The sequence below is a fragment of the Anthonomus grandis genome, chromosome 9 (genome assembly GCF_022605725.1).
Source record: "Anthonomus grandis grandis chromosome 9, icAntGran1.3, whole genome shotgun sequence".
Classification (NCBI taxonomy): domain Eukaryota; kingdom Metazoa; phylum Arthropoda; class Insecta; order Coleoptera; family Curculionidae; genus Anthonomus; species Anthonomus grandis.
This window is the reverse complement of record NC_065554.1, coordinates 15,027,696-15,055,016: the sequence shown is the minus strand read 5'-3', so window position 1 is coordinate 15,055,016 and position 27,321 is coordinate 15,027,696. Positions and strand designations below refer to the sequence as shown.

The 27,321-nt window shown below is 32.3% G+C and overlaps 1 protein-coding gene across 1 annotated transcript; it reads right to left on the bottom strand.

Annotated features, from left to right (window-relative positions):
* Positions 1–5,102: 5,102 nt before the first annotated feature.
* On the bottom strand, positions 5,103–26,658 carry LOC126740328 (uncharacterized). Its single transcript, XM_050446300.1, has 8 exons — positions 26,484–26,658; positions 24,152–24,361; positions 23,064–23,298; positions 22,772–23,006; positions 17,625–22,713; positions 9,756–9,917; positions 9,592–9,701; positions 5,103–9,519 (listed from the first exon to the last, which is right to left on the bottom strand). The coding sequence occupies exons 2-8, from the start codon at positions 24,303–24,305 to the stop codon at positions 9,370–9,372; spliced, it is 6,135 nt and encodes a 2,044-aa protein (XP_050302257.1). The 5' UTR covers positions 24,306–24,361; positions 26,484–26,658; the 3' UTR covers positions 5,103–9,369.
* Positions 26,659–27,321: the final 663 nt, after the last annotated feature.

The following is a 27,321-nucleotide window of genomic DNA, read 5'->3' as shown; positions in this document are numbered from 1 at the left end:
AGGATCAACGAATTATTTGTTAAATTATAAGGGGGTATACCCAAGCTCGAAAAAGCTAGTGGTTATTTCAACTCATAAAAGCCTTTATCAATAGAATGGAGGACCTTTTAGGGTATCAAATATACGTGAAAATTAAAAAAAAAATGGAATCTCTATTTGATGGACCTAAAAACGTAACCATCTTTGTTCATGTTAACTTGCGGTAAGGATTTTAAACAACAATTAGAAAGATTGGATATACCATTAAAATTTAGCCTAGAAAAATGTCAGTTTTTTATGGATGAGGTTTAGGTTTCACATCGACAAAAACGGTTCACATTTTCCACGAGACAAAGTTGAGGTTATTGAAAAGGTTCCTTGTCCTTCGCTCAATTAAAATTATTTAGAGGACTAATAAATTATTACGTCATTCTTGTACCTAATTTAGCAACAGTTTTTCCCTTGTTGCCATCCTATAATTTATTATACGGTGGACTCGGTGTGGTCATGAGATTGTGAAAAGAATTTTAATAAAATTTAAAAAAATATATCTTGAAGCTCTTTTATTTTATTGGTTGCTTTTATAATGTAATAATTTATTATTGTATGAATAGTAGGGATCGCGACATCTACTGTAAAGTGGATTAACATTGTAAAAAAGTAAGAAGATGATCCTAGATGGCGCTAGCGGTTCTTCGCTTCGATTTTTAAGCAATTTACTGGAACCAGGTTGTTTTTCTCTCTAAAGTACTAAAGTAATTTTTTTATCTGTCTGTCCTTTGTCATTCGTCACGTACGCCATGCTCAAAGATCAACTTTTTACGTATTAGCATTTTCAATATCGGGCGGTTGTTTTTTCTGTCATTTTAATACTTGCCTTTTGGGATTAGATTAAAGCTTTATTAGGATTTATCTTATTCATTATCTAGCTTCTTCATGACGTTATTGATTGGACCTTAGTCAGCTGCTGTCCTTAAATCTCCACAATGGGTTACCAGGTCAAGATAAGATAAGAGGAACGTTTAAGCAACGTTACGATTTCTGATTCGTTATTGTTATTTCAATTTTTAGGCCAAAGGTTAGTTACATACTAGCGGGTTGTTGATTTTTTGAAATGTTTTATAACGTTGGTGCCTAGAGTTTTGATTTTAGGGGTTGTACTTTTAACAAGAAACTCTCTTATAACTTTTACAACAATGATTTACTTAAGTGAAAGGTTAAACAGTTAACATTAATCAGTATTTGCATATTTTTATAATACAGTGTTGTTGATAATTAAAGCTTTTTTTGTGTTTTACTATGTGTTATATGTCTTTACATCCTTTTGTTTATATGAAAACCAATTTGCCAGTTAAAGGTTCTTTCAACTGCACTTTAAATAAACACATCAAACTGGATGACGCCCACAATTTAAAAGGTAAGCATCTCTAGAATAATTCATGCCAACCCACCATCAATTAATGTTCTCTAGACTGATAAGCTGCCGTTAGTATATATGTCATTCTATTAAAGACTTTCAACATCAATCAATTTTTATTAAAAGCAAGAATATAATAAAAAGTGGTTACAATCTGTGCCAATTTTAGTGATATATCAGAAAAATTGACAAAATAAGAGTCAATCAAAAAACCAATAGCATATTCAACGTGAACGTTATCTAATACTGAAAAAAATTACAGCCGGGTGAGAAGAGTGCCTGGCCATTATTTTTTCATTATGTAAATTTAACCAATATTTACATAATGGAAAATTCATTCTTTTAACAGATTGAAAAGCACTACTACTACGTTTTTCAATCCAAGCAAAAATATTCCTCAATACTCGGCAAATAGACTACGCAGGTGGACAGTAATTTTATCTAAGTATAATTATGAAATTTATTTTGTTAACTCGAATACTTTACGAATACTTTATTGCAACAACCCAATGTAAATATAATTGACGTGGATATTAATTTTTTATGTTAAGAAAATTTAGATTTAGCGATAAATTTTAAAACCATTAGAAAAGCTATTCTTGAGGATGGTTTACTTATTGACATAAAAAAAATACGTTCTTAAATATGGTGCTTCTAAAGAAAATATTATAATAAAAAATCACGTTCTATAACAACAGGCGAATTAAAAAAAATATATTATAAAGGTACTCGTTTAATAGAGTTTAATATAAACGGATCTGTATATGTCAAAGATTATCGTATTGCGAAGAAATCCGCTTGAATAAAAAAAATTATTTAAAAAAAAATTGGCAACTCTTCATATCATGTAAAAATTAATCTTTTAATTGGAATTATTGAAAAACTTCATTTTAGTAAAATTAAAATTTACATGCAAGTTGTACTTCAAAAACAAATGCTATGAGAACTGATAACAGTGAAATTTGTAGTAAATGGCAATTTTAGCTGCTGCACCAGGGTAGTTTAATATTAGCGATGAAAAAGTGCCCGGTTTATCAGAAAATTATATTTGGTCAGATAGAGGTGCGTGATCGCCATAGGCTAGTAGTTCAAATGAATGATTAACGAGGAAAACTAAAAGTAGAAAGATTAATTTATACGTTTTTTCTATTCATAGGTGATGTAAGAGTTTTTTTGTAGTGGGATAATATTATATATTAATATATTATAACAATATTATTATATTTTTACTTGGTGTAATCTCTATTTTATAAATAAATATATTTGCATTTCAACACTTTGTATAGGAAAACGGCGTGTTCTCAATAGATAAAAAAGAGCTTCAGTAGCCAAAATGTTATTACACTATACACACTGTTAAGACATACTATAAATGTAATAGGCTTTAACTGTTTTTTTGTTAAAATATATCTGGTATAAAACAATTTTTTATTTATAATTTATACATTTTATAGCCACAATTTGCAAAATAAAATGTATAACCCAAACGCCTATTGAATAATTAAAAATCGGTTATTGTTCATTCGCATGTTGTCAGTTTTAATTTTTGAAATTTCAATATGTCCATATAAATTGCAGCAATTAGATTAGCTGCAAGAATCCGTAGATTTTTTGTTTAAATTAAGTGGTTTTTACCCGATATTCTGTTAAACTAGTTGAACTAGACACGGGTTAGGCTGGAAACTGTTTCGGTTAAACTCTGGCTTGTTTGATACGTTGGTTAGCTTGGACACTAATTGGGTTAAACACAATTTTTTTAATTAAAATTCGTAACTTACGTAATAGAACCTGATTTACATCTCAGCTAAAAGATTTAATGGGATTTTATTTTATTTTTCTAATGTGAACTAGCTAAACTTTCTTTTGCATTCATTCTTTTTTTTTATTTTTTTACGCTCCAGTATCATTAATTTTAAGTTTCTTGTTAATACTATTTTAAATTATTCACTGATTTAATTATTACTAATTTTCTGTAATCAGAAATGGGATATTTCAATTAAGGAAAATTTAATTTCATTAAATTTTCTGTAATTTCTAATTACAGAAAATTACTTATTTTCTGTAATTAGAAATGGGATATTTCAATTAAGGAAAATTTAATTTCATATACTTAGAACTTATTTTTAATTATTTTCTCGGAAAATTGAAAATTAATAAAAAATATAAAGCTTATTCAAAAAAAAATAGTTTCTCAAAATTTAAATATTAATGAGTTTCAGTTTTTTGCATAATATGTTAAAGAATATCTGTAGATTTTAAAATACACATTATAACTAAATCACTAAAAGTCTGATTTAAAAGGATTTAATTAAATTTATCAATTGTGTTTAATTAGTTGCCTTCTTATAGTCTTCAAGCGATTATTTTTTTTTACTGGTTTCTTCACATTTATATTATTTTATTCTGAATTAAAAAATTATATTTGCTGAGGTTTCAACTGTTATATTATTCTTCACTTTTATTTGTTTTTTTTTTAAGATTTATGATGGTATTAAAACATTTTGTTATATAAATATTTGATATTCGGTACTTATTTTTCATAAAATCGTATGATTTGATAGTAGATTATACAGTTATACATTTAAGTGGGTGAATATAACTGTACGTAAGGGCTAAATTTCATAAAAATATCTAGTTGAAAGATGCTAGTTATGATTTTAAAAAAATATATCTGCTATAGATCAAAAAAAATTTGGGACAAAGATTTGTTTTCACTTTCCTTCTTAAAATGACCGAAGGGTCTATTGCTCTACTAAAATGAATTACCTAATTTAGAGCTTTGCTTTACTTTTAACAATTTTTTAAGATATAGATTTTCAGTACCAGCAGTCGTACGAGTCGGTGGTGTTTTCGGTCGTTGACTCTGCTGATACTGAATGTTTATTTCCATTAATCCTGTTTTGATTTTATGTTGTGTTCTGCAATCTCATCGATATCCATGTAATTTGTATTTAAACAGTACTACCTTAATTTTCTGTTTAGTTTAACTGACTTTGTTTAGTTGCTATTGAACTCGTCTTTAAAATTTTTGAACTTTACACTAAAAATGGCGGATTTTAAACGTGAAAAAAGTAAATGCAAAATTAGCTGTGAGGAATGTTGCAAAAATATTCGCATGAATGAATTGTAAAGCAATAACAAAAGTACTGTGTCATAGTATTACATTTTTCTGTAGTATTTTTAACTCTCCTACGCCAAAATACCTACACGACAAAGTAGCACAACATGCAAAATTCAGAGATTTCTTATGAAAATAGCGAGGCTCTAGTTATCTGCTTAAAAAAGCACAATAACTTTCTTTAAATCATTACGGAAATGCATGCATAACATATTGTGTGATCATGACTACAAATGGAAGATACTGATGTATGAAAGAATTTATTATATCCATAGCCTCTATACCGGAAGCTCTGGCAATGGACAATAATATTTTTATCTTTCGAAATTCTCGGACAGCGTCTTTCTTCATCAGGATTACGTGAAACTTTACAGAAAAGTTTATCTTAACACTATATAAAAGCTACCGAAGATATTTATTATATCAGGAGCTTAGCTACATCCAGAAATGTTGCTAAAGAAATATGCTATATTGTAAGTAATTTAAGAAATAAAGGTTCTTCTAGCAGAATCTCTGCTTTAACGGGGAGCTTAGGCAAATACTTTATAAATGTCGAAAAAAAAATTAAGGAATAATAAAACTCGTTCCCATGATGCAATTTTATATTTCCCTTATGCAAATAAGAATTATTACACATATTTGTTTGACGCCGGACTAATTTCATTAATAAGACATTTCAAAATGGTTTTTTTCCAAATTGCTTCAAAACGGCGATAATCATTCCTTTTTATAAAGGAGGAAATGAAGATCGGCCAATGGCACTTTTCCATAGGTTATCAAAGATTGGTTAAAAAAAGACACATTTCTGCTTACATATAAGAATCCAATCACGAACCAGTTTGGACTTTTAAGCGAAAAATACGCAAATTATGCTGTTTTGCTTTTTTAATATTCGATACTCCAGCCTGAACAAATAATACTTAAAAAATCTGGAACAAGTTCTGTAATTTCTCAAAAGCTTTTGTATGGCTATTAATCAAGACATTGCTAGTCTGGATATTACCGACAAAACCAGCCTCTTCACACATGATAGTAGTTTAACTTGGTGCAACTCTAATATTACCGCATTTTAAGAGCGTACCTAATAACTTGACCATGAAATCATGTTGGCATACAAGCCTCCTATGGTTTAACGTTTTGAAGACCAACATTTTTTCATCTAAAAGTACTGTAGCACTTTTAGCATTCGTTTCGTTGGGAATTAAAACACTCGATGCACAAAAATGATTTATTTTACTGAATCCTAGATATATTTATTTACTATTATTTATATCGATTTAAGAGTCATGCCAGTATTCCGACTTAAACTGGCCTCCCAGCGGCGTGGACTCCTTATATACTCGGCAGACCATGGTTTCGGAAGATTCGCTAACATTCCACTGGTATGCCTGGTTGCGTCATCGCGATAGTTCCGGAATGACAAAGAACAGCTGATATTCGCGACGTTTTCCAATATTGTTACACTGCACCCGACCTAAGCTCATTTTGTCCCGAAATGATCCCAAAGATAGTAGATGTCGATATCAGTATAAGGTTTCCCTCTTGCAACAGGAGCTCTTGTAAAAATAACAATCTACGCTTTTCTTCGGAAAAGAACGTTGAGGAGTATAACAGCACACCAGAATTTGAACACCTCTAAACCTAAATACCGCATCTAACATACTGCGAATCACTCTCCAGTCAAGTTATCGAGTCGGCTTGGGAGTTGCTAGGCTTCTCAGAATTTCGGCAAGCAACTCCTCCATTAGAGAACACAAAGTGTCCCAAAGGACCTTACAGGCCGGCTTCTGATAAAACGAGTCTTTAATTATTAGGTAGAAAATCTAAAAAATGCTTGCCCGACTCTGGGGTTAGACCGACGCAGCGTTTGAATTTTTTCCAATTTTCTACAGAAAACTGCAGCTATTTCTCCAGACATAATGTACCTATGCTTACTCACCTGGAGCAGTAAACAGATTTTGCTGCACTTCACAGGTCACGCCGGACTTTTTCGACCATAAGAATGAAATGAAATGAAAATGATGAGCCGTGAATTAATAGAATGTCAAATCCGACTCTGGTTGAATTTTCCACAGCTCAGCATCTTCGTGGTTTTTATAATAAGGAGCCAGTCAGTCTAAGTGAATGACTCCAACTTTACCCCGCGGCGGCTTTTGTATTCTGTCTAAGAACACCTTTCATGACTTCCAGAACTTTGTATGGCTCATCCCAGGATGATTGAAGTATCGGTGACACAGCCTTTCAAAGCCAAAGTCACTGTTGTTGCACCAATCACATGCCTCCTTCATATGAGGGCTGGCATCTTGAATCGTAATGCACACTTGACTGTAAAGGACATTCATTTTACGCAGCTCCCTAACGTACTCCTCGACAGCAACATCGGTTCCTGGCGGGCAACCAAGATCACTTCAAGCCGAAGACTTTCGTGTAATTTCATGGATGGCCGATCAAGAACAAATGTAGAAAGTTATTCCAGTCTCTTTGATGGCTAGAGGCTACTTTGATTCTAATGATTCGTTCCACCATGCCATCTGACTACGGGTGTAATGCAGCAGTTCTCGCTTTCTTTATTCCAAGCGTCTTACAGATGATCTGGAATAAGCTGGATAAAAAATTATCCAGTTAGATAGATTAAATAGATCTACGCAACAAAGCGTTCTTCTTTCTCTGCCCATTACTTGCCGCATTTACAACGCATTTCCTGCACCAGTTCCTTACTCTACATTGCTATTGACCCAGTAAAATCTTGCCTTCACTTTGCGCATGGTCTTTCTTACTCCAAGATGTCCTCCTGCCACACCGGCATGGATTTCCTCTAACAACACCGAAATCCGACATTGAAACACAACGATTCTCCTTATTTCCTCTGGTCAACTACTTTCCGCCGCCAAGAGTCTATCTTCCAAAATTCGGGAGTGCCATTGTGACCAATATGACGTTAGGAAAATAGTTGGCAACTTCTTTCCAAGTTGGCTTCTTCCTTTTCTTTATCCAGACTACAAGTATCTAGATATCGTCCTCTTAGTCTTTTATAAGATCCCCATTTTGCCAAGTATTATGGAAGGTGGTAGCACAGATGTAAAGAGCTCCGCACATTACATACATAGTGCGGAGCTATTTACATCTGTGGTCGTGGTTCTTAACAACTGAATTTCTCCTCTGTTCGCTGACAATGCTTTTTACAGTCCTCCGGATAAAGTCTTCTTGCTACGGCTAGCTGAATAGACGATAACACCGATCTTCCTTAGTTTGGCGCCTTCTGGAGAGTGTCTTTTTTTGTGAACTACTTTGTCACATTTGCAACAGCCCAATTTCCGGTCATACCGGCTACGTGCTCCAATCGCCTCCCTAAAAATCCGCTTTACCGATTCCTCAAAGCATTTCTCTTCTGGAATCACTTGCCGGACACGAGTCCATCTACGAATGCTTGAACTGCCAAACCTCCATGATTATTTCCGGGACATCAGGATATACCAGTCGAACCACACATAGTAGCACATCTCCAAATGCCTCACTAGGTGGTCGTACACTTGTTCTTCTGGGGATATTCTTTGCAGGATGGCTGCCACATCTCTTAAGGCCAAAGTAAGGGCAATGGCTTTCTCCCTATATGATCAATCGTTTGCTTTTGGAGCCGCTTTAAACTGACGCTGATTAATATTTTATGATATAGTGCCATCCAGTCAGCCCAAAAGATTCCGTACTATCCACTCCTTATATATATTCTGGAAGATTCGCTGTCCTTCCACGCGTCTCCAAAGACGTGCAGTGTGACCGCTTGCATCACCACGATGATTCCGGAATGATAAAGAACAGCTGATATTTGCGGCGTCACCAATATCGTTGTAGTACATTACAATCATTTGTACTTGTATTTTGTTTATATTTTAATCGATGCTTATTGGCTTCTTCAGGAAGAGGCAACCAGAAAAACAAAGGACAAATGCAAAAATACAAAGAAAATCCCAATTATCCGACTTGTAAGAGTACAGACCTATCTTTTTATCATTTGAGTCGCGTTGCTATTTTTTTGTAATTTAAAATCATGTCCTTAATATTCTTTATTTTCTTAAACTAAAGTAAATTAAACGTTTTTCACACAAAATTATAAACATATTGAATTATTTAAAAACAATTAAAATTATATGCTTTATTTTTCTCGTAAATCTTGTTTATATTGTTTTTTTTTACTCAATGCAGTTTTTTCATATTTCTTTCTTTGGCCTTTTACAATCCGCTAAGATTAAAAATTTGTGTTTTTTTTATGTTTTGTTTAGTTTTAACTAGTTTTTTCTAATAAAGCATCACTATAAACCCTAAATAATTACTAAAAAATTGTAATTTTCTACAGTATAATTCGATTTTTTTTTTGCTTTCTACTCTCTACGTTCGGCTCTCGCGTTCAAGAAAAAAAACTGGTATATTTTTTTCCCTAAAACTAGTCCATATATAATTACATTTCTGGAAAATGAAATTTATATTTTATTAAATTATGAAAAAATTGGGGATGAATACATTAATTAGACACTAAAATTTACAAAATTATTAGCCACACAGTGTTAAAATATAATCTAATTATCGTTTTAAAAACTTAATAGTCCCATTAAAATGGCACTAATACTCTATTATCACATGGTGGTAACATCACATCATATTATAAAGTTACACAAAAAGATCAGTCTTAAGGCATTAAAAATATACAGACCTTGATTCCAAACATATAAGTTTGTCGAAATTTAAGGCTAAAACTAAAATTATTTAAACTTGGTTTGTTAAATCTTTAACATTCTTGTTCCACTTTCTTTTTAACTCATGACTAAATTGTAATTTTACAAAATAATCTATAATTGTAAAGTTAAGGCACGTCGTCATGATTTTTTTGCATTTGCAGCACAGGACAATCCAAAGGTAACCCCAATTTAGACCTTAAGATATTGGCCTCTTTTCGCCTCGTTACTGCAAGTTTTTTATATAACTCTAGTTTTTCTTGGATATCACTATTACACTAAAAATAAGATATTAAGAACAAATTAGATATTAGACTATATAAATAGAACATGAACGTAAGTTTTCTTACCTCAACCTGCACGCCTTTTTCAACATTAGGTCCATTTCCCTTTGAATTGCTTTGTTTACTTAACCAGGAAATTGTAACCCTCAGATCAGCATTTTCTTTTTCTAGAGAATCTAGACATAAAGTAAATCAGATAATGTAAACAATGGTCTTCAAAATAGTCTTACCTCTTCTCTCCTCCATGTTTTTAACTTTAATTTCTAAATCTTCATTTTCTTTGTCTAAATCCCGAATGTCACTATTTAATTCGCCCATCTGTTCTTTAAGTATTTCGTTAACAGTTTTAAGATAGGAGATTTTAGTATTGAGTTTAACGCACGTTTCACAACCTGAAAAATAGTTTAAGATAGCATAGAATTTATTCATAGAATAAGTGAATTTGAATATTTTAATAATTGAGTTAGGTAATATAAAGTAAAAGAATGAAAACGTCCAAAAAGTAAATTCTCGCGTATTATTATCAAAATATCGTGCTCCCGTATATAAACTCGCTTTAGGCTATCACTCGTAGTACTGAACTAAGCTTCTTCAAAAATGTATGACAAATTCGAGAAACCCTTATTGGTCCAGAACTATTAGACTTTTTCTGCTAAAAAATTCCCATCCATCTGAACTTTTTACCAGAGCTTTTTTTTGACATTTGAAATCAAAAGCCTCGATGAATCAAAGTGAAGCTTTTTTTATGGAGGTCCAGTCAAAACTATGAATCCTACGATAAAATGAGTGAATGCAATGCAATCTTTTTTGTCCAATATGAAATTCTTCACAAAAAAGGTCTGAAACGAATTTTTTTCATAGAGGTTTTTTTTAATGTCGAAAAGAAGCTTTGGTAAAAAATTCAACCAGATAAGAATTTTTTTGCAGATTGGTCTTCTTTTCGTCTTATAGTCCTGGACTATATTTGTAAGTAGCCATTTTTTTTAAATATCATATTAATACACGGCGATTCAAGACGACTGGTAATAGTAATACAGAAAACATCGATTTAGATCAACATCTGAATTAAGGTCCCCTGAAAAAAGCAAATTTCGTTAGACAAATTATGCGGTATCCGCACCGCACAACATAATTAAAATGTTTTTTTTTTAAATGAAATGGCCATATTTTTAATAATAAGTTTAAAAAAAATCAACATTTTTAAAAACTTATAACATAAATTATAATCGACACCCAAAATCTATTTTAAAATATGGAATAAATAGTTAGTAAATAACATATAGATAGAATATAAAAAGTGTTTGTTGGAAAATAATACGTAAGTATGTACATGTAGTTTTTAAACGAAACATTGTGTATTGTAATATATGTACCTTTAGGTATACTTTTGACTGTTGAAATAAATATTTTGTTTATTTGTTCTAGCTTTCCTATTTTCTTAATTAAATTTTTAGTTTTGAAACAAAGGTGAATACATCATTCCTTTTATAACTAAACCCCCCACTAAAAACTTACTCTCCCTAATTTTGCTACAATGAAAGATCATCATCAATTAATGATCACTGTCCTTTTTTACAAGCTAATTAGGTAGCTCACTGAGAACTGTATGGAGAAGTAATCCTATAATAATCCTGTAACACCTATCTATACAAAGAATTTTGAAAACGCCTAAATGTAGCCAAGGTTGCGTGATTCAATCCTTACTAAATACGGTTAAAGCAAAAAAAGCCAATATTTACGAAAAAATCCTTAAAAAAAAAACATTTTAAAAATCTTTTTATTTTTTTTTCTGACGATATTTAAAGCCGTATAACAGAATAAACGATGGCTTTTTCATGGCCACTTTTTTGGCTCTACTTGGTGATGATTTAAAATTGATAAAATAGTACGACGTAACTTTGGCACGCCCTCTGTTATATCTCTAGGTGGCGTGCAGCTGCATTACTCCAGGACAGTTCGATTTCTGGGAATCAAGTTAGATCCCAAACTCTCCTGGTACGATCATGCAGACACCAGAATGAAGTCTGTCTCCTAAGATCCTCCACTGGATCTACTCGCGCATTGTGAGACCTCTTCTCACATACGGGGCTATCGTTTGGTGGCCATGTACGGAGAAAGCGAAAATTCGTGCTCAACTGGACAGAGTCCAACGTCTTGCATGTCTCAGCATAACGGGTTCCATGCGGACGGCGCCAACTTGAGACTCTGATGAGCCTTCCGCCTCTGGACCTCGTTATGCAATTCGAGGCAATGAGGACTGCGTACAGGCTATACGTCCTCGGCGAACTACGTGCTGGCGAGACCGGTCACGCAAAAATGTGGTCACGGGCCAAACAGGAATGTCCTCTCCTTCTGATAGGCAGTGACTGCATGGCTCCAGTGACCGTGGACTGCGAGGGATTCGTGACGCACATTGCAGGCAGAGAGGAGTGGCAGCATTCCAACAGACCTGCATTGCTAAATAGGGGGACCATCTGATACACAGATGGCTCCAGAATGAATAACAGAGCTGGATCAGGGCTTTGTGGTGGGATCCCACATACCATTAGGGCATACTCGCTGGGGAAGCACGCCACTGTCTTCCAGGCCGAAGTATTTGATGTATTAAAATGCGGACAGAAAATCCTAAGCTGCGGACACCGCAATACAGTCGTATCAATATGCTCGGATAGCAAAGCTGCCATTAAGACTATCACGGCCGCAAAGGTAAGCTCCAAGCTTGTACTACACTGCATAAAAGTCCTGAAAAAACTGGTACAGGTTGGCTGCAGGGTCCAGCTCGTCTGGGCATTACGTGAGTTTTATGGTGCTTATAATCGTCCTTCAGAGAGATTAATTTGAGAAACTACCGATCGGGTAATTCTGCAGTTTAGCGGCTTTTGTTAAAACTAACGAAAAATGGTCGGGTTTTTTGCAAAATGGGTGGATTTGGATATATATTTTTCACTAAGAGTGGCGGAAAGCCAAATTTTATCACGAAGAGTGTGTTATCGCGCACTAAATCACTCACTATGGGACATGAATAGAATAACGTCATTAGAATAACCCTGTATTCGATTAGTTTTGACAACAAATAGGTTACAACTAAGGTGAGGTTAGGTGTGGTGTTGCCAGTACTGTCGTCTACTGCGTTTTGTCACTCTGCAGCTTACTGATCGTTGACTTCTTGTTGATCGTTTTCGCAATACTTTTACTCTAGTCGACAATACGCATCCCGTAAGACGCCGTACAGTGAGCACGCAACAAGCGATAGCTGCTGTGCAGCATAGTGTTGATAATGATCCAAATGTGTCAATTCGTCGTCGTTCTCAACAAGTGAACTTATGTCCATCCACTTTATGGAAAATTTTGCGCAAAGATCTCGGATTGCGAGCATAAAAAATTCAACTTGTCCAGGAGTTGAAACCCCAGGATCATCTTTTGCGCCGTACATTAGCTGAATGGGCGGAAGGAAAGATTGCTGTTGATCCACGATTTCATATGAAAATTGTGTTCAGTGATGAAGCACACTTTTGGTAAATGGCTATGTGAAAACGAATTTGGGGGGATGAGAATTCACGAGCTATTGGCGAAAAACCGTTACATCCAGAAATACTAACCGTTTTGTGCACTTTGTGGGCCGGTGGAATCATTTGTCCTTATGTCTTCAGAAATGCTGACGGTCAGAACGTTACAGTAAACGGTGAGCGATACAGAAACATGATAACCAACTTTTTTGTGCCTCAATTGGAAGTTGTTGCAAGCGTTGCAGAAATGTGGTTTCAGCAGGACAGTGCCACGTGCCATACAGCGCGCCAATCAATTAATTTACTGCAAGAGACATTCGAGCAACGAATAATTTGAAGAAATGGACCTATAAACTGGCCAGCTTGTTCGTGCGACTTGACGCCATCAGATTATTTTCTTTGGGGCTACGTTAAGTCGCACGTCTACGCTGATAAACCCGAAATACTTGAGCACTTGGAAGCCAACATATGACGCGTGATTGCCGAAATACAGCCTGCAGTACTGGAAAGAGTGTGTAAAAATTGGATCTTTAGATTACGCCACGTTCGCGCCAGCCGTGGGGGTCACATGCCCGAAATCATTTTGAAATATTAATGCCAAAAAAAATTCTTTAATATAAAAGCAAATTTGTTCATATCAATAAAATATTTTGTGTTTAATTTCAATGTAGTTTAATTTGTAATTTCAAAGTTCTCCGCCTTTAAAAAAAACACCCTTTACTAAAAAAGTTTGGCGTTGACGATCAAATCAAAAGCGATTTGCATAATTTAACTGGCAAAAAATAAAAATAATGCTCTAGTGTTCAATATACAATGAAGCCAAGCACAAGCTAGCAGTAAATAAGTTTGTTTTTAATTATATTTACAATATTTACTACAATATAAGATCATTATTGCTTACATAATGAATTTTAATCTTTCTTTTTATGTAATTAGTGTAATTACAATAAGTAAAATACCGATAATTTTCTATTTTAGTTTTATTTTCTATCTTGTTTGATTTTAGTAATAATTAGATATTTGTTTTCTAACGTCTATTTTAGAATATTGCACTTTGTCTGGTGTCCAAAACAATTTTAATGTTCAACGTTTAAAAATAAGCTGACAACAAAATTTCTGTTATATAAACTGTGATTTACTATAAATATATTAACTATTCCATTATAAAGTCGAAATTATACCCATTTGTATTGACGTCATTTTTGTTTATCTTTGTTAAGCATATTCCAAGCAGCGGCGACAACAAACTTTTGAAAAAAATTGGTGTCTGATGATTATTCATCTTTTATATACTAGGTTATGTGTAATATCCGTCACTGTCAATCAAAAATATTGATTTGTCAACTTGTTCTTGAAAGTTATTTCGAAAAGTGTTAGATAATGCCTAAAAAAAGATATAATAGGTATTATGAACAATCGCAGCTGATGATTTTAAATATATTGGCTTTTTTTTAACTGGAAAAGGAACAAGTCCGAAACGGAATTGCACTTCAAATTGAGAATGTGATACAGCGAGCCGCAGATGCAACAAAATTGAGCACAACGATCGCAAATATAAAGAAGAATGGGATAAAATCAGATCAGGATTACGCAGCCCGTATATCTTCCAAGCAAAAGACAGCAAAAACCAAAATTACAACATATTTGAAACATAGAATTCGGCACACAATTTATTCTATGTACGCCAGAAAAGAATATGTAATATTGGCAACAATAAGAGAAAAGTTCAGGGAAGAAATTGAATAGAAAGGAAAAATGAAAAGTCCGGAAGGTTTTACTGCAGTTTTCATTGACGAGACGTGGATTTTTAGCAAGGGTTCATTTCGTAGAAGCTGGCAAGATGACACCAAGCACACGAATTCAAGGAAAAACAGTGAAGGTAAAAATTATCTGGTTATCTTTTTAGATTTTTTTTTTGAATAAAAACTATTGCCCTTGTTAGGACCCTCTAACTTCATAATTTCATCTGTTTCATAGTTTCATATAATTTCTCTCTAAGACAATATGAGGGAATTTAACTCCATACACTACTCGTATGTGCATGGAACATTACTTATTAATTATATTAAATGTATGTTCTGGAAGAATGATTTCTAAAAGAAGAGAATAGAATTATCTTTTATTTTTAGGGTCATCGTTATATCGTGGTCCACGCCGGAACCAAAGATGGCTTCATCAAGGGTGCAAATTTAATATTCAAGAGTGGATTAAAAACGGGAGATTATCATGACAATATGAACAGGAAAAACTTCGAAAACTGGTTTAAAACTCAGCTGGTTCCAAATATTCCCCCAAAGTCATTTATAATCATGGACAATGCAAGTTACCATTCTGGTTTATTAGAAGAAATCCCGAGAAAATCTTGGACAAAGCAGAGACTGACCGAATCGTTGAAGAAAAAGAATATTGGCTTTCCAGAAAAAGCCATGAAAGATAAAATATGGAGTATTGTACGCAGAAACTGCACTAGTGAAAAAAGTACTTCCTTGATGAATATGTTAAACCTTTAGGACACAAAATTTTGCGACTGCCACCATATCATTGCCTGTTTAATGCAGTTGAAATAGTATGGTCGGAATGTAAACGAAAATATGATCAATATATTTACAATTTTAAGAGGTCACCTTCAGAAGTTCTGACTACATGGGAAAGGGTAATAAACGAAATTTCTATAGGTCATTGGCAAAAATATGTTTTTCATACAGAAAAGGTAATTCAAAAGGCTTGGGAGGCAATACAAGTGTGTGATCCCTATGACATTCTGCCACTTGTGATTACGACTGATGAAGACGACAATGACGAAGACAATATCTCTGATTTCAGTTCTGACTCTGACAATACTGACGAGATTGATTAAGCTTTTTTTGTTCTAGCAAATTTTATTTTATGATCGTCGTTTAAGTATTCAATCATATCGTTGCAATTTCATTAACTTGGTAATGCAATATGGCGTGTTTTTTATGAGTTTGTATGTTTTATTTTTTGGAATGGTATTTTCATTTTAATGTGTTGACATATTCCTTCAAGCAGCATTTTTTTCATGAACAAGTAAATTAAATTGTCAGTATTTAAATTTTTTTCAGTGAGTTAAAATAATTTTATACCATTATTCACAATTTTTGTAAGCTCGTAAGTTTTGTTACGTCTACTGCTCGTGCCGAATTCTACTTTTCAAATATGTTGTAGATTTGGTTTTGCGGTCTTTTGCTTGGAAAATATATGAGCAGCGTAATCCTGATCTGATTTTATCCCATTCTTCTTTATATTTGCGATCGTTGTTGTGCTCAATTTTGTTGCATCTGCGGCTCGCTCTATCACATTCTCAATTTGAAGTGGAATTCCGTTTCGGACTTGTTGTTTATGTCCCATTATTTATGATTAATTATAATAATATTTGTTAATTGTTAAGTTTGTTAATAATACAATAAATACTACAAGATTTTTTAATTTTTTTGGGAATGAAAGTATATACACAAGTATAAAAATATAATAATATGCTGCTAAAATAAATCATTTGTTAATTTCTGAACGTAAAAATACATAGCAGACTATTAATTTCTGAAGGCGATGGTAGAGTTTATAACCTAATATTGATTGGTAAAAATATCTACGCCATACGTTTTTTCTCACCTGGATGACGTAACTACAAATGGGTATAATTTCGACTTTATCTAACTTTAAGGTTTTAAGTACTTCAAACAATGGAATAGTTTCTAATACTTAAAACCTTAAAGTTAGAAGACTTTAGCAGTGTTTTTATTTAAAATTATGCATGTATACATTAAATGCAACAACTTAACATCTGTAATAAGGTTTTAGGGTTCCACAATGCTCTTAGCCAACAACATTTATTCTATACACTAGAGCACAGAAGAAATTATAATATTGATATACTTAGGCTTAATTTAGGTCAATTTAAACATCTTATTGATGAGAATAGCCATAGACGGCTTACTGATAATGAGTGTAAATATATTTTAGTATAGTACCATTTATTTTTAAAAAAAATCGAAAAAAAAAATCATATTTTGTTATAGTAATATTTACGGACCCGGATGTTTATAGGACATTTGCGACTCAAATTTGCGTAACGAACTAGTTCGGAAATTTTGTCTCATTCTTTACGGTAGACCTTGTATATTGAATTACAGTTTTAAGTAGTCCCTTTAATTACTTTTTCAATGATACACAATACACTTGCATTTCAAACAACTGCTCCAATCAACAGTAAATTAAATACATGTCTCTTTCTATAATTACAGAAAATTTATCGTTAAAGAGCTAATTAAAGAAACTATTTAGTTAATGCATCCATATTAAAAACAAGTTGATAATGGTAGACAAAAGACAAAACATCAGCGTGAATCTGAGTGCCAGTAAGGAGCAGCAAAAAATTAAGAACATAAATTTGCTATTTATTTTAAGATCGAAAACACATTCAAAAGTTCAAAAATTTTATAACTTTTTAATGAAATATTTTTAAACACACAAAGTGGGCCTTATCCTGCTTTAGCCATCACAATATCTCTTAAATTATAAGCATGTATTGCTGTATGATAAAAAACCTTTAACAAACTAAAGCATTAAACTTACCATTCGAATCCTCATCTGAACTAGCGATATCTGGACTCAATCCTCTCCTTTGGTCCAGCAGTAGCTGCCTCTTAACTTTCCTAAGGTCATTTGGAGACATCGACCTGCTACTCTCGTCCGATCTTCTTGGAACCACAATCTTTTCCTGAGAATCTTGGAGTGTTTTCTTAAACTTCAACAGTTCACCCACTTTAGCTTCTAAACTTAGAACTTCTTGTTCTTTGGCACTTAGCTTTTCTTTAAATGAAATCATCTTATCTCTTTGTAACTTTAATTTTTCTTGTAGGTCTTTACAACGCCTCTCAGCTTGTACTAGTTCTTCTGCATTCAATTCAATTTTTTTCTGTTCCCTTGCCAATGATTTCTCAGCTTCAGCCAACTTGTATTGAAGATCATTTTTTTCCCGGGTTAAATTTTCAATAGATTTAATGCAGGACTGATGATCCGAAGAAATTTTACTTAATTCAGCTTGTGCTGTTGAAAGTTGAGAAGATTTTAAGTTCACTTCAGCATGCGCTTCCGCTAAATCTTTACTTAAACTTTTTACTTTTAGGATTAGTTCAGTAAGTTGCTGCTCAAAGGGCATGTACTTAAGGCCAAAATCGTTTTTTTCCATGACATTTTTTATAATTTCCAACGTTTTCTCGCTTTTTGTAGACAGCTTTTTCTGATCAGCGAGCTCCTTTTTGCTCAAAAGTAACTTTTCTTCCAATGAGTTGTAGGAACGTTTTAAAGTTAAATAATCCTCACGAGCATATTGAGCTTGAAGTTTTTTCTCTTTTGCTTCAGATTCCAGAATGCGTAACTGCATCCTAAGATCATCCACCTCAGAAGCATCTTTATAGCTCTCTCTCATTTTTGTTTTAAGATCATTTATTTCAACCTGTAGATGCCGAATTTTTTGGTTTAGATTGTAATTTTCCTTTTTAAGGTTCTCATTTTCTTCTATTTTATTTGTCAGATCTCTTTCCCTAGCTATTAGCAAATCTTGTATTCTGGCATATTCAATCTCTGATAAGTTTTCTATATCTTTTAACTTTTTACTATTTTTAATCTCTAAATCCTTCTCAGTTTGGGCTAACTTACTTTTCAGATGAGATACCTCCTTTATGGATTGGTCTCTAGAACTCTGCAGTGTCGCGATGGTATTTTCCAGAGACTCGATATGGCGGACTTTTTCTTGTAATTTAGTCTCGGTTTGGACTAACTTACTTTTCAGGTGCAAGACTTCTTTTATGGATTCTTCCCTGGAATTCTTGAGTGTGAAAATGGAATTTTGTAGTGATTCCATATTACAAACATTGTCTTCCAATGATTTGCGCAACTTATGGATATCCTGATCTTTAGTAACGCTTTCAGATTTTAGTAAATTTAGTTGACCTTTTAGAGATTCATAGTTTTGAAGTTCTATAGCACTATTTTTTAATGCAGCTTCTAAATCAGTAATCTTAGTTTTAAGATTGCTAATATGTTCTTTTGTTACCTGAAACTCCTGAGTAGCATACTTTAAGTCTTCTTGTTTTTTCAGTATTTCAGCATCTTTTTCTGCTATTTTCTGGTTCAGATAGTCGTTAGATTTCTGTAACTTGTTAATTTCTTTATCTTTATTTGCACCTTCGGATTTAAGCAAGTCCAATTCATGTTTTAAAGAATCGTTAATCTCCGAAGTCCTAACGTTAAGTTGAGTTTCTAAGTTCACAACTTTTGCTTTAAATTCTTGAACCTGTTGTTTTGCAAAATCTAACTCTTGACACTTGCAATTTAATTCTGATTTGAGCTTTTCAATTTGCAATTTTTGTTCAGAGGCTACTTGTTCCACTCTCTGCCCCTGTTCTGCTAAAGTAGAGATTTTCTCATTTAAATCAGAATTTGATTTTTGTAACACTTCAATCTTGCTGTTTTCAGACTGCAAAGAATCAAGTTGAGTTGTTTTTTCTCTCACAAGCTCTGATTGTAAATTGTTTATGTTTTTCTCTAGGATGGAAATTTGTTCCAAAAGATTATTGACTGTCCCCTCCAGTTTATTTATTTGGGTATCTTTATTTAAATTTTCACCTTTTAATTGGCAAATTTGTTCCTCTAATACTTTAACTTTCTCATTGTACTCATTTCGCTCTTTTAACTGGTCAGAGTTTGCTTTTTGTAATACATTAATTTTGCAGTTCTCTGACTGCAATAAATCTAATTCAGTTATTTTGTCAAGAAGCTGGGATTTTAATTCTTTCATGTTTTGCTCTAGCAGGGTAATCTGTCCCATTAGATTGTCAATTGTGTTTCTTAGCTCACCTATTTCCGCATCTTTACTTAGACTTTGACTATTCAAATGGTCAATTTCATCCTTTAATGTTTTCTCTGACTCATTACGCTCCTTTAGCTCGGCAATTAAATCTTGACTTGACTTTTTTAATATGAGAATCTCATCATCTTTAAATATGCAATCTGATTTCAATTGATTCAATTGCTTTTCTTGAGAATCGTATTCTTGAATTTGAAGGGTAACTTTCAATAGATCACTTTGTAAAGAAACAACTTTGGTCTCATAATCTACAATATGTTGTTTTACAGACTCTAATTCCCGAACAGTATCTTCTAATTCCTGTTGCTTACGGTTTATTTGGGAATAGGCGTCTTTTAAGTCAGACTCAAGTTTTTCTAGTTGAGATTTTTGCTCCAAAAGTTCGATATTTAATCCCTCCAATTTTTTATCTTTTTCCGCCACAGATGCAATTTCATTATTTAGATCATGATTTGATTTTTCAAGTATTTCAATCTTTTGGTCTTTGTTTACACTTTCAGACTTCAGCAAGTCTAGTTGGTGTTTTAAGGAATCACATTCCTGGTGCCCAGACTTACTGTTCGTTACTTCAGCTTCCAAGGCAAGTACTTCAGCTGTAAGGTGTTTTACATGTTGTTTTGCCAATTCCAATTGTTGATTAGTACTTTCTAATTCTTGTTGCTCTCCTGTCAGTTGGAAATTCACATCGTCTAATTCTGTTTGTAGTTTTTCAATTTCAGAATTTAGATGTTTGATTTGTAGCTCCTTTTCTGCCAATAAAGAACCATTATTTTTTAGTTCATCATTTGAGTTCTGTAGTAATTCGATTTGTTTATCTTTATTGTCATTTTCAGATATAAGTAAGTCCTTTTGCCTTTTTAAAGCAACTAAATCTTGAAGTTCAGTAGCGTTGCTCGTTAATTTAGTCTCCAATTCAAGAACGGAGGCTTCAAGATCGTTAATACGTTTTTTTGAAAGGTCTAATTCCTGACTAGTGCATTCTAACTCCTGTTGTTTACCCGCAAGTTGAGATTGAGAAGACTCTAAATCAGATATTAGTTTCTGTATTTCAGATTTTCTGTTACATAGTTCAGATTGTAATCTATTAATTTCTTCCACATTTGCTTCTCGCAACTTATCAGCATCATTTTTTTCATCAGATTTTAACTGCTCCATTTCACCTTTTAAAATGTCATATGCCTGAAGTTCAGCGATACTGTTTTGTAATTTATCCTCCAAAGCCATATTAGTCTTCTGTAAGTCGGATACTTGAGACTCAGTAAATGTCAATTTAGATCTTAAATTATCACATAATGCCCTTAAGTCATTAATTGTATTTTTTTCAGACTCTGTGTTACACTGATTCTGAAGTTCCTCATTCTGACATTTTAACTTTGCAATTTCAGTATGCATCATTTCCTTATACTGATTTGATTTAATAATTTTGTTATTTAAAATTTCCAATTCGGCTTCTTTAACATCCTGTTCTTGTATGATCTTTTTTTGAAGGTTCTCAATAATTTCATCTTTTTGAATAATTTTGTTCCTACAATTTCTAATTTCTTCTGTGAGAATAGTTAATTCCATGTCCTTGTTTGATAAGTCACACTTAAACTGTTCGACCAACTGTTTCAATCTATTAAGTTCTTCATCTTCTTTGGAGTTTAAACTATCAGAATCTATACTGTGATCCGAAGTCTCGATGTTATCAGAAAAAAGTTCAAGTTCTTCTTCCAAAATGGTGGTTAGAGATCCTCTTTTACTAGGTTCATCACGCTTTAAGATATTTTCTAAAAGAACGAGCCTATCAGACAAATATGTATTATCTTCATGCACCATTTCCTGCCATTTTAGTTTTTGTTCCTGTAATTTACAATTTTCGTTTCTTAAATTGTCAATTATTTTCTGCAGCTCCTGTACTTCATCCCCTTTGTCTTGTAACAACTTTTCAAACGTAGTAAACTCTTTAAGGTTTTCATAAGATTCTTCTAGAAGTACCTTTTCGGTTTTTAAGGAAGAATAAGGTGTTTTTGGAGGCTCTAAAAATTTAAACTCCTGACAATTTATAGGTGTAAGAGGAGGTGACTGAATTATCGAGTTTTCTTTATCATCAGAGTTAGACATTCTAAAGCAAATCTCAGATTTGACTGGTGATAACGGAAGTGGTTTGATAAATTCATCTTGATCACACTCATCATTAAAAATTGGCAAACCTAGTTTTGCATGACTTTTATAAAATCCCAAGGTGTGTCTTCTAGAAGGTATTCTACTTCGAGGTCGTTCATCGTTCCCTGCAGTAAACAGTTTAATATTGCCAATTTTACCTTCTAAAGCTTCAATAGTTTTTTCCCTCTCCATTTTCTCCAGTCGTAATTTCTCAACTTGTTTTTTATAATCCTGACATAAATGTTCATACTGTTTCAGTTGCTCTTTGTCAGTGACTTTCTCATTGATTATGGGTCGATTTTTTACTTTTTTTGCTCTTTGGGCAAATTCCAATGTTGATTTTGTTTCTTCCGCTGCTACAGTTACAGTAGCTATAATTAAAGTGCTGGAATTGCCTCCCAAAGAATCCTGCAATAAACGGGTGAGTTTTGAATCCCTGTAATTAATGTAAGTTTCGTTTTCACTAAGTTTTCTGATGACTAGTCCTAATGTTGTCAGGGATTTGTTAATTGATACACCTTCTGCTTGTCGGACGCCACCCATATTCATTTGACCAACGCGTTCTGATCCAGCAAGGTCTACAAGACTTAAAGTTGATTCTGTTGTTTTAGAAACTTCTGAATCTCCTTTGTTTTGAGAATGGATAACCTGTAAGTGAGTTTTCAATTAAAAATTGATTCAAAACAAGAAAAATAATATTTCTTACCAATTTAAAAATAGTATGAGATCGACTAGATCGTTCATTCATATCTGTACACCCTATTTTCCGAGTTTTCATTCCCCTTTTCATGATATTAAATAGTTCTAAAGGTTCCCTTATTACTTCTTCCTTAGCCTCAACATAAACGCCTGAATCGTAACCTTCCCTTATCTTTATATCTGTTGCATTTGTGTCTAACAGATCATTAATTTTTTCGTTGTAAATCTCCAAATATGAACACCTAATAAATGTTGATACATTGAAAACAAAGAACATTTTAGTATTTTTAGAGACTCACCTTAATAAAAAATCTCTTGTTGAAGTTTCTTTTATATAAGAAAAAATATCTTGAACAGCATAACTGATTATGCCAGGAACATTTTTATCTCCCAACATAGTATGTGTTTTACCTGACGATGTTTGTCCATAAGCAAATATAGTTGCATGTATACCTTCCAGACAAGACATGACAAGAGGCTTTACTACACTATTATAAACATCTTGATTTGATTTGGTGTGGTCAAAAATGTGATCTAAAAGGTTAATTAGATACATAAACCAAAACCTGGCAATATGAAAATTTGTATGCAGTATAACAGGTAGATATGAATTTGTTCAAATTTTTATTTAATTAATATGAAGTGATATCTTATTAAATTTTAATAATATATCACTATTTACATAAATAAAAAGTCAATTCAAAAAATTCTTTTAAAAACATCTGAGTCTATTTTCTTCTGCTTTTCAAAATATGTGCTGATATATTTCTGAAGTTATCTGTTATTTATCTGATAAATATGATGTAATATACAATGAAATATGAAACCTATCAGACATTTCTCACAATCCACAATATAAATTTTAGTTCAAATAGTTTTAGTGACTGAATAATTGTATGTATTATAATAAAGGGCTTGGCATAAGTCTGGCAACGCTCATAAGTGTAGCAACACTGTCAAAAAATTCATGAACAATTTGAACAATGAATGTGATTATTTGAACACTTACAGTAACTCTATTTCGAATCCCTTTTGTAATTTCTTAATGCAGCCTTATACCCACCCCTATATTGTATGTAAACCATATAGGCTTTTAACTTTTGTAGACCAAATTCTTTAATAATAAAAGAAAATATTTCTAACTATAGGACTAAAAAAATTATCTATTTTGTTTAATGGCAATCAATTATATAGGACCAAATTAAGGAGCTAAGCTTGTAAATTAGTATGCCCATATTATGTGTAAAACTTCATTAAATTAACTGCTAATAAATTCATGTGTACATATCCCCTTGTAAAATAATTAACAAAATACACACTTTACATATTTGAATAATAATGTTACTTAACCTAGGTTTTTAATGCCATTCAAACAATGCATACTTACCAAAGCTATAAGGTTCACCCACAAAATTCTGATATGAATCTAGTTGAACAATGCTATTTTCTTTTACTAGCCACATTGTTTCTAGTTTTTCCTTCTTCTCCCTTTCTATTAGAGGCCTAACTCTAATTGCAGTCTGAATATTAGTTGATCCCATAGTTCTAGTTGACTTAAGACAGTAAAAGTTAAAACTATATACACCAAAAAATACACCTAGAATAAAATCTAATTTCAGAACTTAATATTAAAACAAGGCAAATTCAGCTTTTATTGCCTTCTATAGGGTAAAAATACATTTACAACTCATATCAGCTCACATACTGGTAAATGAATACATAATATATACAATTAAGAATAAAACAATATTTTAGCATTTAAAAATCATAAGATTTGATAGCATAGATGTTTCGTTGTGCAAAATGAATGAATTAATTCTATAATCATTTATAGAATGTAAAATTTCAATACAGACATATTTCAAAATGGTAAAGTTAGTTGAACCAATTAAACTGGACTAAAAATTAAAATGTAATTTCCACCTTTTATCCTCATCATTCTTATGTTAAATAATTTTTTTATGTACTTTCTTGCAAATGGACCTAAATGATATGCCTACCTTCTCATTTAATATCATTGCAACTAACATTTGGAATGCTCTTTAATTTTTTACAAAAAAGTTTGCTTTGACATATAAGATGGATAGTAGTCCCAACAAAAGATGAGGGTTCAAGACAAAAGGCTAAGTGCCAAGTTATAACATTATAAACTTAATAGACAGATAGTTCAAAGGTAATTACTAAATTAGCCGAACAAGCATATTAGATAGATACTGACACCGGGGAATCCTTTCTGCTAAGGAAACATTAGATTCTTTTCTAGAATAAAGAGGACAATAAAAGCTAAATTATACTAAATGCAGCAAAACTAGAGGAAGGGTTTTGTGAAAAAGGAGGGAATTTGTATCTTTTTTTAACTAGAATATACAATTTCATATATCACAGGAAGAATTGTTATCTTAACCCTAATTAACAATGGCTGTTTATAATGAATATAATGAAATACAATCACATTAAATATGTCTTTATTAGCACGCACATTTCAATATAGTCACAACAATTTCATTTTATAAAATATGGATGTCACTATTAGAAACTATATTCGAGGTACATTTCAGTGGATTGGGAACATTTATGTATATTCACTAACATTCTTCAAATTCAACTATATAGCATGTGGATCTATTGAGGTTAAAGATTCCAAAACAATAATATGCATTCTCAATAACAAATTAAAATGGATTTTAATAGCCTTTTTTGATTCACTTCATTTTTTTTTCATATTACAGCTCCACAAGTGTATTAACAAGAATTGTTATGTTACTTAGAAGTGTGTGATAAAGCATTATTAAGATATGATTTACATCTATATGGAGTACCTAGCATAGGTACAATCTGATAAACCACTTTATCAATATGCACTGATAGATTTAATTTATTAATTGCTAAGCTGCTAGAAGCAGGTACTTTGCTGTAGGTGCTTTTAAAATGGGTGTATTATAATACCATACCATACACAAAAAAGTACAGAAAGGGCCCTAAAACAGACTTAAAATTTGTAACTTGGCTATTATATAGTTTTTTACAATCAACAATGCCAGTTGATGCAAATCTATTGGAAATATTTTGCTTACAAATATTTTAATTTGTCCAGGACCTATAGGATAGAGTTCTAGCCTATCTTTAAAGAAGGTCTTAATAAATCTGGAAAAAGGGGTTCTCAATCTGGTTACAACAATATTAGATTACAATTTGAAATACTTTTAATAAGTCATTTGAAATACATTATGGGTGGATAATACTTTTTCCACTTTTAATATTCTAACACACAAGCTACTCTTATAGAGAACTAAAAACTTAGGACCTACTCTGTATTAAATTAAATTAAATATTACAGGTTTAAAGAAATGAGAGGAAAGCAACACAAAGTTAGTGATTCATTAGGGTCCAAAATTATGGATCACAATTATTTTGGCTACACATTCCCAAGGACAGAAATATTTACTGGCTAAATTAAATATGCTAGAGTAAGGTTTGCCTTTGGAAAATACCAAATAGGATTTAATGCTGTAATTAAATGTTCTTATAAATTTTGTTACTCTTACTGAATTAATTGCAATGTTAACTAGTTAAATTCCGAAATATTACTAGCATATAGCATATTAACTTATATTTTATTGTATTCCCTGTCAATGAATAGTAATAACATGAATAAAATAATAATTATGTACTATCTTCCACTAACATACAATTAAAAATAAAAGTTTAATTTTATTTACCTAGTAACAAACATGCATAAACATTAATTTTCCTCTTTTCTGCCGTCTAATATTTTTTTATATTTATATATTTTGTAGCTGTAAACTTTATTTTATTTTAGATAAGAATACAAAAGTATAAACTGTAAACATAATTTTCATCTCGATCAACGGTTGTCTCTTCTAAACTCAAAGTTCAAAATTATTAGATATGACAGATGACAGTTCATTTGATGTTTGGTAAATAATGACATCTGATGGTTTTTCATGTATCAGAAATCCTTAAGCCCCGATCAGAAGCTCATATAACGCGAACTGCGTATAATCTTCCTATTGATTCATTTTGAATTTGTAAAATTTATGGATCAAACGAACTTACTTGTTAAGTTCGGTCCAAACTATATCGCTATAATTTAAATGCTTCTTACTGAGTCAATTGGTTGTAGGGTCAAATGAAACTGAGGTTTTAAGTTAAAATAATAAAACAGTAAAAGACACTTTTTATAAGAATATGTAGTATTGAACTAGTTGTTTACTTCCTGACATTACCTGAGGAGATAGTTAAAGTGAACATACCACTTGTATCTACAAGCTTGCAACTTGAATTACTTTATTAACAAATTGATCATCTGAATATTTTTTTTACTTTTTGGAAGAACGAAGAATTGCTCTGTTCTAACAGAACCTGATATTTTAGAGGAAACCATGAAATTGCATCAAACCTAAGCCTTGACCCAGAAGGGGATAATAATAATTTTAAAGTACCTAGATATTATTACCAGCTTATATTTTTTTCATTCATTTAGCCTGTGTTGTCTGACTGAAGGAACCATATGTCTTAGAAACTTAACCCTTTTCA